Source organism: Sceloporus occidentalis, unplaced genomic scaffold (genome assembly GCF_023333645.1).
Source record: "Sceloporus occidentalis isolate IW3139 unplaced genomic scaffold, rSceOcc1.0.p SCAF_6, whole genome shotgun sequence".
NCBI lineage: Eukaryota > Metazoa > Chordata > Lepidosauria > Squamata > Phrynosomatidae > Sceloporus > Sceloporus occidentalis.
In genome coordinates, this window is record NW_028316986.1 from 3,664,317 (window position 1) to 3,678,075 (window position 13,759).

Here is a 13,759-nt window from a genome sequence, read left to right on the forward strand (position 1 = left end):
GTAGACAATTATTTGGATGTGGAAGAAGAGGGTGTGAAATGCTTTTGCAAAGTCTGCCTTGCTGTCAATGGATTTTTAATGGTGTCAGATAAGAGCCAAAGGTGCCATTGTTGGATTTACACAGAAGTCCAAACTGGGATTAAACCTCTGAATGAGAAAGCTTTCTTGGAAATCACACATAGAAATTCTCAAGACACCAATGTGCTCTTGACCCATTAAGAGGTAGGTATTTCTTTAGTATTATTTATTTCATTTATATGCCACCTTTCTTTTAGAGTGGGACTCAAGGCAGCTTCCAGAAAGAGTACATTAAACACATTTACAATAAAATTTAAAAACATCCCTGGCGCTGATGGTGATGCTTAGAGGAGACAGTGTGTTCCAGGGTGCATCTACACTCTAGAAATAATACAGCTTTACACCACTTTAACTGCCATAGCTCCACCCTACAGAATCTTAGGATTTGTAGTTTTGTGTGAGGCACCCAGCCCTCTTTGTGCAGAGATGGCTTGTTAAACTACAAATATAAGGATTCCATAGGATGGAGCTACAGCAATTAAAGTGGGGTCAAACTACATTATTTCTGCAGTGTATATGCACTTTCTATCTCAACACACAACATGCAATGTATTGCTGGAATGAACATAATAAACCCAAGATGTGAGACAGACATACAGAAAGTAAGGTGTAAATAGGGCAACACCGGAAGTAAGTTACAAGCACAAAAGGAAGTGTCCATACAACCTTGAGTACCTATCATAAAAATGTCAGGTCCAGCAGTGTTTTGGACAGAGATTTGCAAACTGAAGAACCAGTGCTATCCAACAGACTTCAGCCCAAGTATCACTGGGAGCCTGAAAACACCCAGTGTGCCGAGACAGAGATCTTTGCTTGGGATGCATGAGCCCTGACCACGCTTGGTGCCCTATGAATGTAGCTCAGGCAAACAGTACAACCTCCTCCAAGTTCTCCATAATCTAGTATGACAATACCAGCAGCATATCAAGATCAGAGCATATTACACCAGAATTGAAATCTCTACATTGGCTGCCAATTAGCTTCCAAGCACAATGCAAAGTGTCAGTTATTACCTATAAAGACCTACATGGCCTGGGCCCGTGTTACTTAAGGGAACACTTCTCCCTACATAATCCGCCCCACACTCTCAGAACATCTGGCACAAAAATATTAGAATACCCCAAAACCTGGTTGAAAACTACCTCTTGTAAAACGTTTTCTGCGATGGCCTCTAGACTTTGGAACAACCTACCGGAAGAGATCCGTCTTATGCCTTCTTTGGAAGCCTTCAAGAGGGCATTGAAGACAGATCTCTTCCGGCAAACCTATCCAATGGATCTCCTCTAATCTGATTTTGAACATTTGAATACGATGACTCGATTTTTACAACTGTGAGCAATACTGTTAACAACTCTTCCCTTTTTATTTCTGATTGATATATTTTGTATTGTCTATGTATTTTATGATGTTTTTATTGCTGTAATCCTGGCTCAATCCGAAGGGAGAAGCGGGAGATATAAATGAAAATTTATTATTATTATTATTATTATTATTATTATTATTATTATTATACCTGACGTGAAAGCCTTCAGAAACCTATTTCTCTGGCCCTGCAGCATTTACTCCAATTGTTGCTGTTGTTACGTGCCTTCAACTCCAATTTATGGTGACCCTATTCTAGAGTTTTCTGACTTATTAGGAGAAGGTTTGCTATTACCCCTTAGGCTGAGAGAATGTAACTTGCCCAAAGTCACCCAGTAGGCTTCTACAATTGAGCAGGGATTTGAGTCCTTGTCCAACGCTCAAACTACTACCCCACTCTGGTTCATGTTTGCACTATTGATAATCTGCCACTGAAAATCCTTTGATCAAGACACCACTGAGTCCAGATCAATCTTGGCAGCCCTTGAATCTAGGTCTAGTAGTGGAACACCACATCCTCCTTGACTTATAACCGATGGAGCCAGCCAGCTGACATCAGCAGCCGGCCTGGTACAAGCTCATGGAGAGATGACGGAGTGCAAGCCTTCAGGTTAAAGGCTTATTTCTTTAAGGCAGGGATGATAATCATACAGTCTTCTGGTTATTGTTGGACTGCAAACCCCATCAGCTGTAGCCAGTAGAGTAATGGTGAGGAATGAATAGTAAGAGTTGGAAGAGACCACAAGGGCTATCTACTCCAACCTCATTCAGGAAGACACAATCAACACTCTCCCAAAAGATGACCATCCAGCCTCTGTTTAAAGACCCCCAAAGAAGGAGACTCCAGCACTCTCTGAGGGAGTGTATTCCATTGTCAAACAGCTCTTACTGTCAGGAAATTCTTTTTCATGTTTAGGTGGAATCTCTTTCCTTGTAGCTTGTATCCACTGCTCTGTGTTCTAGTCTGGAGCTGCAGAAAACAAGCTTGCTCCATCCTCCATAAGACATCCCTTCAAATATTTAAACATGACTATCATGTCACCCCTTAACCTCTTCTGCTGGCTAAACATCCCCAGCTTCCTGGGCCACTCCTCATAGGGCATGGTTTGAAATCTTTTACTATTTTGGTCACCTTCCTCCGGACACACTTCAGTTAGCTGGTATATATACTCCAGCATCTGGATTGTGGGCCATTTCCTATCTCTGTCTTCAAGCCATTTCTGATTTATGGGGGTCCTAAGGGGAACCTATCGTGGGGCTTTCCTGGCAGGATTAATTCAGGGGTCTTTGTCATTACCTTCCTCTGAGTCTGAAACAGTGAAGCCAAGGTCACTCAGGGAATTTCTACAGATGAGTGAGGATTCGAGCCCTGGTCCCTAGAGTCCTAGTCCAATGCTCAAACCGCTACACCACACCAGGAGGGAGTAATCCTGGGCAAATGGTACAAAACACCACAGTTCAGCTGCAGCACATTAGTCAGGTGCTTCCTTGGAGCAATCCAGGTGTTGCACTGCCTTGTGAGCTTTCCCTGCAGGCCTGAAGATAGCATCCCCTAGATGGATATCACCTGATGGAAATTTTGTGAAAAGCAGCGCACAACACAGGCTCTGTTTCTATTATTCTATTTTATTCATGCTGTTCCACTGATGTGAAACACATTCTTGCTGTGCTGTAGCTAGCAGAAGGTGTATCAGGAACAGCAGCATCAAGTCTTGCCGTAAGCTTATAAAGCCATGTCACAGGCATCTGTGACTCACCTCATCATGGGACTGGTGCTACTGTTCCAGACATCTTATGCCCTGCCAGGCTTACAACACAACTCTATGTCTGTTGAATGTCTCCCTGTATTCAATGAGGCTCACTGCCTACCTTATATTAATTCCTTGATCTATTAGTATAATATTAAACAATTGTTTAATTGTATTTTACTGTGGATGGGTGGGTTTGGGAAGGTTGGAATATAATAATGATAGCTGTTTTATTGTGTTTTAAGGGTGTTTTATTATTGTTAGCCGCCTCGATCTGCTTGGAGAGGCAAGAAACAAATATTATTATACAAAAATCAGCATAATAAATAAACAATAATAAAACTTTTATTTATATCCCGCTTTTCTGTTACATGACAATCAAAGCGGCTCACAACATATTAAAATCCACATTTACAAAATTATGTCCCAAATTCCCCCCCTTAAAATAGGATTAAACATGTTACAATTAAAAGTGCCTGTCATCTTCACTGAGGACTGTGAACCACGTTTCTGCAAATTTGTCAACCACTCTGCTATATTCCAGACTTGGTTTATAAGCCCAGCAGCTTTTCTGCCAATAGTTACTGGGCTCAGCAGTTATTGACAGTTACGACCGTTGTTAAGATGATACCTTTCACCCTATCACTACATTAACATGTTTTGCATTTCCATTCCATTTCCTACAGCCTTTACCCTGCTTGGTTATATAAGTCTGATTGCAAAGGCCTCAACACTGGTGGATAAAAAATACACACAAAAGAGATTCTACTTAAACATTAGGAAGAACTTCCTGATGATAAAAGCTGTTTGACAGTGGAATATGCTCCCTTGGAGAGTGGTGGAGTCTCCTTCTTTGGAGATCTTTAAATAGAAGTTGGATGGTCATCTGTTGGGTTGCTTTGTTCGTGTTTCCTGGCTTGGTAGCAAACTCTATGATTCTGTGACTCTTATGAGTCTGTGATTCTGTGCTGAGAATCCTACCATAATTAGTTTACTTGCCTTTAGTAAAGAAAAGTAAGCACGCCATGTCAATGTTGACCAGCTGCGTCCCCATATATCTACAATTTCAGAACTAAAATGATTAAGTTATGGAAATACCCTTAATATGGTTTCAATGTTGTGGTGAAACCATAGATAAGGCTGGATCAGCAGACTGATTTGGCATACACTGTCATCCTGAATTCTTTTTCAGGGATGTTAATCTTTGCCTATTTCTTTTTCACATAAAAGAATGAATAATTTCAAAGTTTGCTTCCTCTGTGTGTGTGTGTGTGTGTGTATGAGAGAGAGAGAGAAACTATTTTCTGTACAAATAAAATGCAAAAAAAATCTTAAAGCAGGCAACCATGTTCTTTTGGAAGGCAGGTATATTTTTCTTAACAGTTCTTGTTCCAAAAATTCTTGACAACCCATGTTCTTTTAGATGACCACTTCTCTCTGTCTTCACAAAAGGATTTGTGTTTGTGCATGACATGCACACATACAGAGCCCTACTGGGAACGAATAAGCAACCCACCTGATAGGGTCTCACTTTGTGATGAATTTCTTGTATCCCGACTTCTCTTGTCCTCACATCACGGCACTAGGTGGGGGAAAAAACAAGAAAGCAAGACACAATCGCACCAGGGAGACACACAGTCAGGATAAGGGATGTTGCATGTGCTATCGCCTCCTCCAGAGTCTAAAATTAAGTTGGAATCGACCTAAGCTGATAATTTGAAACAGGAGACTTCAAAATAAAAATATTCGCTGAACCATCCATAACACAACTCCAAGTGTGTGTGTGTGTGTGTGCGCGCGCACAGGGGAAGGGAGCATGACATTTAAAATACAAAGAAGGAGAGGGGAAGGAAAGAAGGCAGGCAGGCAGGCAGGAGACATCTTGCAAGACATCAGTATGAATCTCACGGGAAAAGGCAATATCTGATTTGAAAACTGCATTACCTTGAAAAAAATGGGTTGCTAACACTTACCACGATCAGTGTTGGAAGAACAAGAGAATTGGAAAGGTGTGTGTGTTTATGGGCTAATTTAATGTTGTGCATCAAAACTCCTGAACAAGGTGGGAGGAAAGCTTTTAATGAGAAAATTAAAGTGGAGAAATGCAGTGAAAATACAAACAGATTAAGTGCAATGCAATGAAGTTCAGTCTAGAGAAGATGGAAGCACCAATGGAGGTTATGTCCTAAGTCCAGAGTGGTTCCCAAACCTGTGGTCCTCCAGATGTTTTGGACTTCATCTCCCATAATTTCTGACTGTTGGCCAAGTTGGCAGGTATTTTTGATGCCCAAGTGATTTCAGTGGCCCAAGTGCCTTTGTGTAGCCTAGGATGGTGTGCCAACTGTATCCTACAGTGGTAATAGTGAAGGTAAATGCCAACTCAAAGACTATCAGATTGCAGAGAAGAGTACAGGCATACCACAGTTAATAAAGTCCTTGCCAGTGACACTTCTTTTTCCAAAACCTTTCTATGCTCCCATTCCCCTTCTTTTCCTTGTCCTAGCTGCAGGATTTGTTTTAGCAGCATCAGCATTGGGAGGATAGTGAAGGAAGGCTGGAGAAACAAAACTTTTGGCAACTGGTTGCAGCAGTGGGTTTGCAGTATACAGTGCAATAAAGCCCAAGCTGGAAAGGAATGGGATTCTGCTCTAGTGGATCTTAAATGTAGCCATCTATGCCTGAGTACAACAGGCAAGGTAAACCAGTTGTCTCCAGAATCCCTTACTGTGCATTTGTGAACACCAAAACAGAGAGAAAAGGAGAAAGCAGATAAGATTGTATCACCAGTTACAGGTTCAGTCTCCCTTATCCAAAATGCTTGGGATCAGAAGTGTTTTGGATTTTGAATTTTATTGGATTTTGGAATACCTGTGCTTGCATCATGGGATATCCTGGAGATGGAACCCAAGTCGAAACACAAAATTCATTTATGTTTCTTATACATCTTATACATGTAGCCTGAAGACAATTTTATATAACACTTTAAATAATTCTAAACTCTGACTATAGCAATGACCCTCCAGGATTTCAGACAGGGTCTCTCTTCTCATCCTAGCAGGAAATCCCTAGTTTTCTTTCTTGATGGTCTCCCACCCAATGCCTAACCAGTTTACAGTACTTTCTGCATTTCTGTTTCTAACATGTATACACATCTACCAACTGAGGCTACACACCATGCGTCTGCTGAGATGGACTGCTCTCCAAGAAAGCTTATGCCAAATAAAATGAAAGTCTTGGAAGATACCGCAAGACTCTGACTGCTGCCACACTGCAGAATTAATGCAGTTTGACACTGCTTTAACTGCCATGGTTCAATGCTATGGAAACTGGGGATTTGTAATTTGATGTGGCAGCAGAGCTTTCTGATAGAAAAGGATAAATATCTCACAAAACTACAGATCACAGAATTTCATAGCATTGATCCATGACAGTTAAAGTGGTGTCAAACTGCATTAATTCTGCAGTGTGGACACAGCCTTGGCCAGCAGGAATGTCCTTTCATTTCTAATAATGATGTAATAGCTGTCCTGGTTGACAGGAGAAGCAGTTGAGCCTAAAGCCAACAATCCAGAGAATATAGAGGTATGGGAACAACATACTTTACCTCTGTCCCCAAGTCCTTCATTCTGGCCAATGCCAGTTCTCTCAAGTTACCGTGCTCCACACCAGAACTGACTAACGGCATTGGGATATCCCTGCAAGGGAAAGAGACAAAACTATTACAGCAGAGGAGGGGCATGTAGCTGGAAAGAGGAAGAAAGACTCTAAAGGTGAATGGCCATGTCAAACCTCTATCCACTTTGATCAATTACGGAGGCTGCATCTGCATTGCAGAAATAATCCAGTTTAGCACCACTTTAACTGCCATGGCTCAGTGATATAGTGCTCTGGGAATTGTAGTCCTGTGTGCATTTAGCCTTCTCTGTCAGAGAGCTCTGGTGCCACAATCAACTCCGGTCCTCAGAATTCCACAGCATTGAGCCATGGCACTTAAAGTCGTGTCAAACAGAATTATTTCTGCAATGCGGAAACAGCTTGAATCTTGTCTCTCTCTTTCACTTTCTCGGACTCACTGTCATACTCTTCTTGGCCACAATCTGAGTGCAGTTGCAGCTGGCAACCCTCATTAATCTGCCCCAGGTTTCAGTCCAAATTTTAAACCAGCTGTCCAAGGCGATGGGCCTATTATAAGAAAGGGATTGTCATCTTGGGTTTGAAATTCAGACTAAATCCCAGTGTGGATTTGAAAGCATTAAAATGGTTCAGAACTCTCAGCACCATGGACACTTCATATCGAGAGCCTTTAAACAAAACCCTTTAGCAGATTCAGTATCACGGACTTGCTAGGTAGATTGGGGCTACTAATACTACCTTGCTTGTTGAGGATAGACTGGGTCCAAGATAAAGGTGGTTATTATGCGGCTCAAAATCTACAGTCACTTCTGTTAGTCTGAACCAAAATGCAGCCAAGTTAGTTGTAACTCAGCCAAAATCCTCCTTTTGGCAGCAGGTAAAAACATTTTCATACCATCCAGCTTTTTCTAACTAGAGAGGGTTGGGCTTTTAAATTTCAAAGTTTATATATAGTTTTAAATGCATTTAATATTTTTAATGTGTAATGTGTTTTTACATTGTTTCTTATGTCTACATTTTAATTTAATTAATTTAATTTAATTTGTTTTATTTATATACCGCTATTCCAAAGATCATAGCGGTGAACAGCAAGTAAGCTAATTAGCAAGTAAGCTAATGTTTTTCTTGCACTGTTTTAAACTTGTTGTTAGCTTCCCTTAGTCCCTATATGGGGAGGAAGGCAGGCTATAAGTAAAATAATAATAATAATAACCATCATTCTCAACATCTTACTCCGCTGTCCTAATGAGTTCACATTCTTCTACATTCAGCCCTTGATAACTGCTGGAGTTTGGTTCCAGGACCTTCCGTGGATACCAAAATCCATGGATGGACAAGTTCCATGAAACACAACAGCACAGTAAAATGGTGTTCCTTGTACAAAATGGAAAAATATAAAATATTTTTATAAGATACTGTGTAAAATATTTTCAAATATAAAAAAGAAACGATCTTAAAATGTAAAGTTATACAACTTAGCATGAAAGTTAGAATCGTACAAGCCATTGTATTCCCTATTACCATTTATAGATGTGAGAGCTGGACAGTCAAGGAAACTGATAGGAAGAAAACCAACTCATTTTAAGATGTGATGTTGGAGAAGAGTACTGAGGATCCCATGGACTGCTAAAAAGAGAAACAAATGAGTCCTAGAACAGACCAAACCAAACCAGAAATCCCCCTGGAAGCCAAGATGGTAAAACTGAGGCTCTCGTATGGCATAAATCCTTGGAAAGAACAAAAATGCTGGGAAAGGCGGAGGGAAATAGAAAGAAAGGAAGACCGCATGCTAGATGGATGGATTCTATTAAGCTGGTAATGGGAATGAATTTGCAAAACCTGAGAAGAGCAGTGGAGAACAAGGAGACTTGGAGATGTCTCATCCACAGGGTCGCTGTGAGTCAGGATCGACTCGACAGCAGTTAACAACAACAAAATTATAAAATGGCAAAATCAATGCTTTTATATTTTTTGAATATTTTCAATCTGTGGATGACTGAATCTGTAGATACAGAGGGCCACTGTACTACCAAGTCCAGATGACCTGATGAGCAAAATCCATTTTTTCTGGCAGTTCATATAAGCAAGCCTCAAACTGGCATAATGACTGCTCCCATGGCACATGGCTTCTGGTACAGTGATTGACCTATTGGCATTGTTGGGTGCTTTTAATAATTCAAAGGCCAGGACCTAGAGCTCCAGACAGAGCTAAACATTAGGAAGAACTTTCTTGCTGTAGGAGCTGTTTGACAATGGAGTGGATTGCCTCAAAGGGTAGTGGACTCTTCCTCTTTGGAGGTCTTTAAACACAAGTTGGATGGGCATCTTTCAAGAGTGTTTTATTCATGTATTCCTGCATGGCAAAGGTTGGATAAGAGCGCCTTTGTGGTTCCTCTCAACTCTAAGATTCTGTAATTCATGACACCAACTGGATTCTGGTCATTGTTTGCAATAGACCTAGTCTATGTTATGGAAGAAGAGGTAACTGAGTTGGGTTACGCATGACCCAGTGCTCTAAGCTAGATGTATATTCCTACCATATTACCACCCCACATGCTTCTGTTTTCCAACAATCCTTACTTCCTTGGAACTAGCGCGCTCCGCTCTGCTTCCCATGCTGTGTCAGTCGTCAATCCACGTCTAATTCTCATTAGGAAGATCAAGCCATTTTATATGAAACAGGGTGAGCTCATACTCCAGGCTAAGCGCATGGTAATTGCAGTTAGCGCTTGAGAGCCCAACTGTGTGCTAGAATCTGTGAGTCACAGATTGTGGCCTCTTACATCTTAGGCAAATGTTTGCAAATCAGATTTCAAATGGGGATGCCAAACTAGGAAGGAATAGAATGTGATCTTTGGCAAGTGTCATTTTGACGATGGACCTAAGCAACAAGGATAGAATCATAGAGTTGGAAGAGACTGCAAGGGCCATCCAGTCCAACCCCATTCTGCCATGCAGGAACTCTCAACCAAAACATCCCTGACAGATGGCCATCCAGCCTCCGCTTGAAGACCTCCAAGGAAGGAGACTCCATGACACTCCGAGAAAAAGTGTTCCACTGTCAAACAGCCCTTACTGTCAGGAAGTTCCTCCTAATGTTGAGGTGGAATCTCTTTTCCTGCAGCTTGCATCCATTGCTCCAGGTCCTAGTCTCTGGAGCAGCAGAAAACAAGCTTGCTCCCTCCTCAATATGACATCCCTTCAAATATTTAAACAGGGCTATCATATCACCTCTTAACCTTCTTTACTCCAGGCTAAACATACCCAGCTCCCTGAGTCGTTCCTCATAGGGCATGGTTTCCAGACCTTTCACCATTTTAGTCGCCCTCCTTTGGACACGCTCCAGTTTCTCAATGTCCTTTTTGAATTGTGGTGCCCAGAACTGGACACAATATTCCAGGTGGGGCCTGACCAGAGCAGAATATAGTGGCACTATTACTTCCCTTGATCTAGACACTATACTTCTATTGATGCAGCCTAAAATCGCATCGGCCTTGTTAGCTGCCGCATCGCACTGTTGACTCATGTTCAACTTGTGGTCTACTTGGACTCCTAGATCCCTTTCACATGTTGTCTCCTTAAGCCAGGTGTCCCCCATGATAGGAGTGCCTGGAAAACAGACGTGTACCAAGAGAGTACACAGAGCCAAAGGAGCACTGCTATCAAATAGAGGGGGGAAGAGTTGGTCAGAGGGAGGTTTCCACCATTGGCTTCCTCTGAAGCTGATAGAGAGGAATTTGACCAAGGGAATTTGACCAAGAGCTGGGATTCAAATCCTGGTCTCCAGAATCCTAGTCCAACACTCACACCACTACACCATGCTGTCTCATGCCATGTGAAGAGCATCTCTGTGATATTACAAATCCCTTTAGGATGTTGCCTGCATGTGCAACCCCCTTTGGACAAATTTTGCCAAGAAAATCCCATGAAAGCTTTGACTTGGGGTCACCATAAATCAGTAACTTGAAGGAACACAACCTCAACCCCAATAAATATTTTAAGAAATAAATTAAGCAAACATAACACAAAAGGCTAACATTCTGCCTTCCCAATGCTGCTCCTCCCCTGTTTGGGTCTGGGTCACCCATTCTCAGCCCCCCAAAAAACTTGTGATAGACTTGCCATAAATCAGAAATGACTTGACGGCACACAACAGTAACAAACTTTTATTAACTAAAGAAGGCACATGCTGTCCTATTTGAGCGAAGACGTCAGTGGTCAACCAAGGAAGCTGTGAAATATTAAACCCCACCTTTATCACCCACCCTTTTACCTAGCAAAGGAAGAATTTCCCATTTGTAATTGTCAGCACAGAACATTTCTAATAACTGCTGGCCCGCTCAGAGGGTGGGTGCTGATAAAAAGACACAAAGCAATTACTGAGTAATTCATCTTAGCCCGTTGCATGACTTGAATCAATGTGAAATGTTCTTATGACCAACTTGGTCATGTTTGTGGTCCTTGGAAGTTCTCGATAGTTGGAAGAACTAGTGTGGCACCAGGTAAGAGCGATTTCAGGAGGTCTCCCTTGGCCACTTTGTTAGAACAAAGCTTTTTTCCAGTATTCTCCCAATATTGTCCTTCACAAGCTACACATTTTGCTTCCATTGGGGGATGTAAGGGATAAAATCCTGTTCATCCCTTAGTGGAGTTAACTTGAAGATAGAGGAGAGGATAGTGGTAGCGGCAAGGAGAAAAAATGACCGCCACCAGAAGGGAAAAGAAGACACAGACAGGTGGCAGGTGAAGGAAGCAGCTGGTTTCAAGAACTACCTGGCATCAAGATTTGAAATTCATCTGTACCAAAGGACAGATGGTTGTCCAGACCATCACTCCCAGAGCGACTTGAATCTAAAGACACATGCCCACAGCAATGTCAGGCATGCCAGGAAATCTACCACCAACTCTGCCAATATGGTGTTAAAATTGTTCATGCAACAGATTATTACACATGCCATTTCCCACTACAAGATCTGGGCCAAGGACTGCTCGATCCTTAAAAGTTTCTTTTTAACACACTCTACTCTGCACAATCTCATAAACCTCCCATGTTTTCAACCTAACATGCAGCTGTATGGTTCCTTAACAGCATTACTGGAAATGTGTACATCTGGAAATGTAGAGGCAGTGACTTCAGGATCTTGACTTGCCATGGGTTTGGGGGTCCACATTAGCCCACTAAGGATCTTGGAAGGCTGCCTGCCCTGCAGCACCGCTACCATTGTTTTAAAACAAACAAAAATTATGCCCCCCAATGGGACATTTGTTGTTATTTGTTGCCAAGTTGATTTTTGACTTATGGCAACCTTACAAATGAGAGACTGCCAAGATCTGTGGTTACAAGCTGCCCTCTCTTGCAATCTCAAATTTGTGGCTTCGCTGACTCTCTTTCCCTAATGCCCCCCACTTTCTCGTTGGTATTGTTGTGTGCCTTCATGTCGTTTCTGACTTATAGTGACTCTAAGGTCAGTATCATGGAGTTTTGTTGGCAAGATTTATTCAGAGGAGGTTTGCCATTGCGTTTCTTTGAGGCTGAGAGCAGCTGACCTGCGGAAGGTCATCCAGTGGTTTACATGGCCAAGATGGAAAGCAAACGCTGGTCTCCAGAGTCATAGGCAAATGCTACTAGCCCTCATTTTACCAATTGTTTTTATCTTTTCCAATGAGTCATGTTGTCTTACAATATGTCCAAAGTATGACCGTTGCAGTTTAGTCATCTTGGCATCTGGGGAGAGTTTGGTTTTGATTTGCTCTTGGACCTATTCACTTGTACTTTAAGCAGCCCACTGTATCTACAGAACTTATCTCCACATCTCAAATGACCTGATTTTGTTTCTGTCCTAGTATTTCCCATTTCTAGGCATGGTTGTGAAAACTAGAGTATTGTGAAGAAAGTTGATAGAAAGAAAATGTGACACAGGAAGGCAATTTTACTATAATGTTTTAGCCCCAAAGAAGTCTTTTTTGGAACAGACGTCGACCAGAAGTCAACTTTTTGTTGGCCTCCACTGCACAAAAGTCTCTTTCGGGGCCAAAACAACATGTCTTCTAGTGGGGGTGGAGCTCATATTTTGGAGAAATAAATTCAGGGTTTTTTTAAAAAATGTTCTTAGGATTCCTGGAGTTTTCAAAAGTGGTCTCGGGGAGTGCATGCCGCCCACACTTTCTGCAAACCTGTGCGAGATGGTTTGGCTCCTGGGAAATCTGTAAGCGGGCATCTTTAATGTTGCTGTTACAGAGAGAGATTCAGGGACAGATGACATCTGAAAGGGGGTGACACCACTGCTCCTCAAACATCTGTATTTTGGCAGAAACAGGCTCAGGCATTTGCCTGGATCTCTTTAAAATGCTGAAGAGATGGTCTGAGTGGGGGGAGCATCAGTGAGAGGAGAAAGGAGAGGCCCTAGGCTTTTTCCAAAAAAATAAAATTTCAAAATTTAATTTTTTCATTTAAAAAATCTTTAAAAACATCACATTTTACCAAATTTTCACTTTAATCACATTAAACTATGTATATGTGAACACATTTATTCTGTGTAGTTTATTGTAGTTTAAAGATAATTTTAATTTGGCCAGTTGTTTATGTCACAACTATAACCGTAGGATTCAGTGATGTATGGGAATTACGATTTATGAGTAAATTAGTACAAAAACATTAGTAAGGATTCTTTATGGGTGTAGTATGGGAGGAGGTCAATGGGGGGGGGGGGGGGAGACATCATGAGATACCACGCTAGGTGACCCCAAACCCAAGTGACGCCATCGAACTAGGTCCCTGCTGCAAATTATTCATATCTGCATATATGTACACACCCATGGGGCTTGAGTCATGCACCCCTTTCATATAGTCGCAAGGGGCAGCAGATGGCTACTCCTAACTGCCTTTGGGCATGAGGCTGCTCCACTTCACCGTATTCTGAAACAGCCAACTTGCTACG

The 13,759-nt window shown here is 41.8% G+C and overlaps 1 protein-coding gene across 1 annotated transcript in view; it reads right to left on the minus strand.

Annotated features, from left to right (window-relative positions):
• ELP3 (elongator acetyltransferase complex subunit 3) overlaps positions 1–13,759 on the minus strand; it is a 128,003-nt gene that overhangs the window by 30,196 nt on the left and 84,048 nt on the right. Inside the window, exons 11-12 of the mRNA XM_089528754.1 lie at positions 6,793–6,883; positions 4,705–4,770 (exon numbers count right to left, since the gene is read on the minus strand). Coding sequence (XP_089384880.1) covers positions 4,705–4,770; positions 6,793–6,883 — 157 coding nt within the window. The remainder of the gene's footprint in view (positions 1–4,704; positions 4,771–6,792; positions 6,884–13,759) is intronic.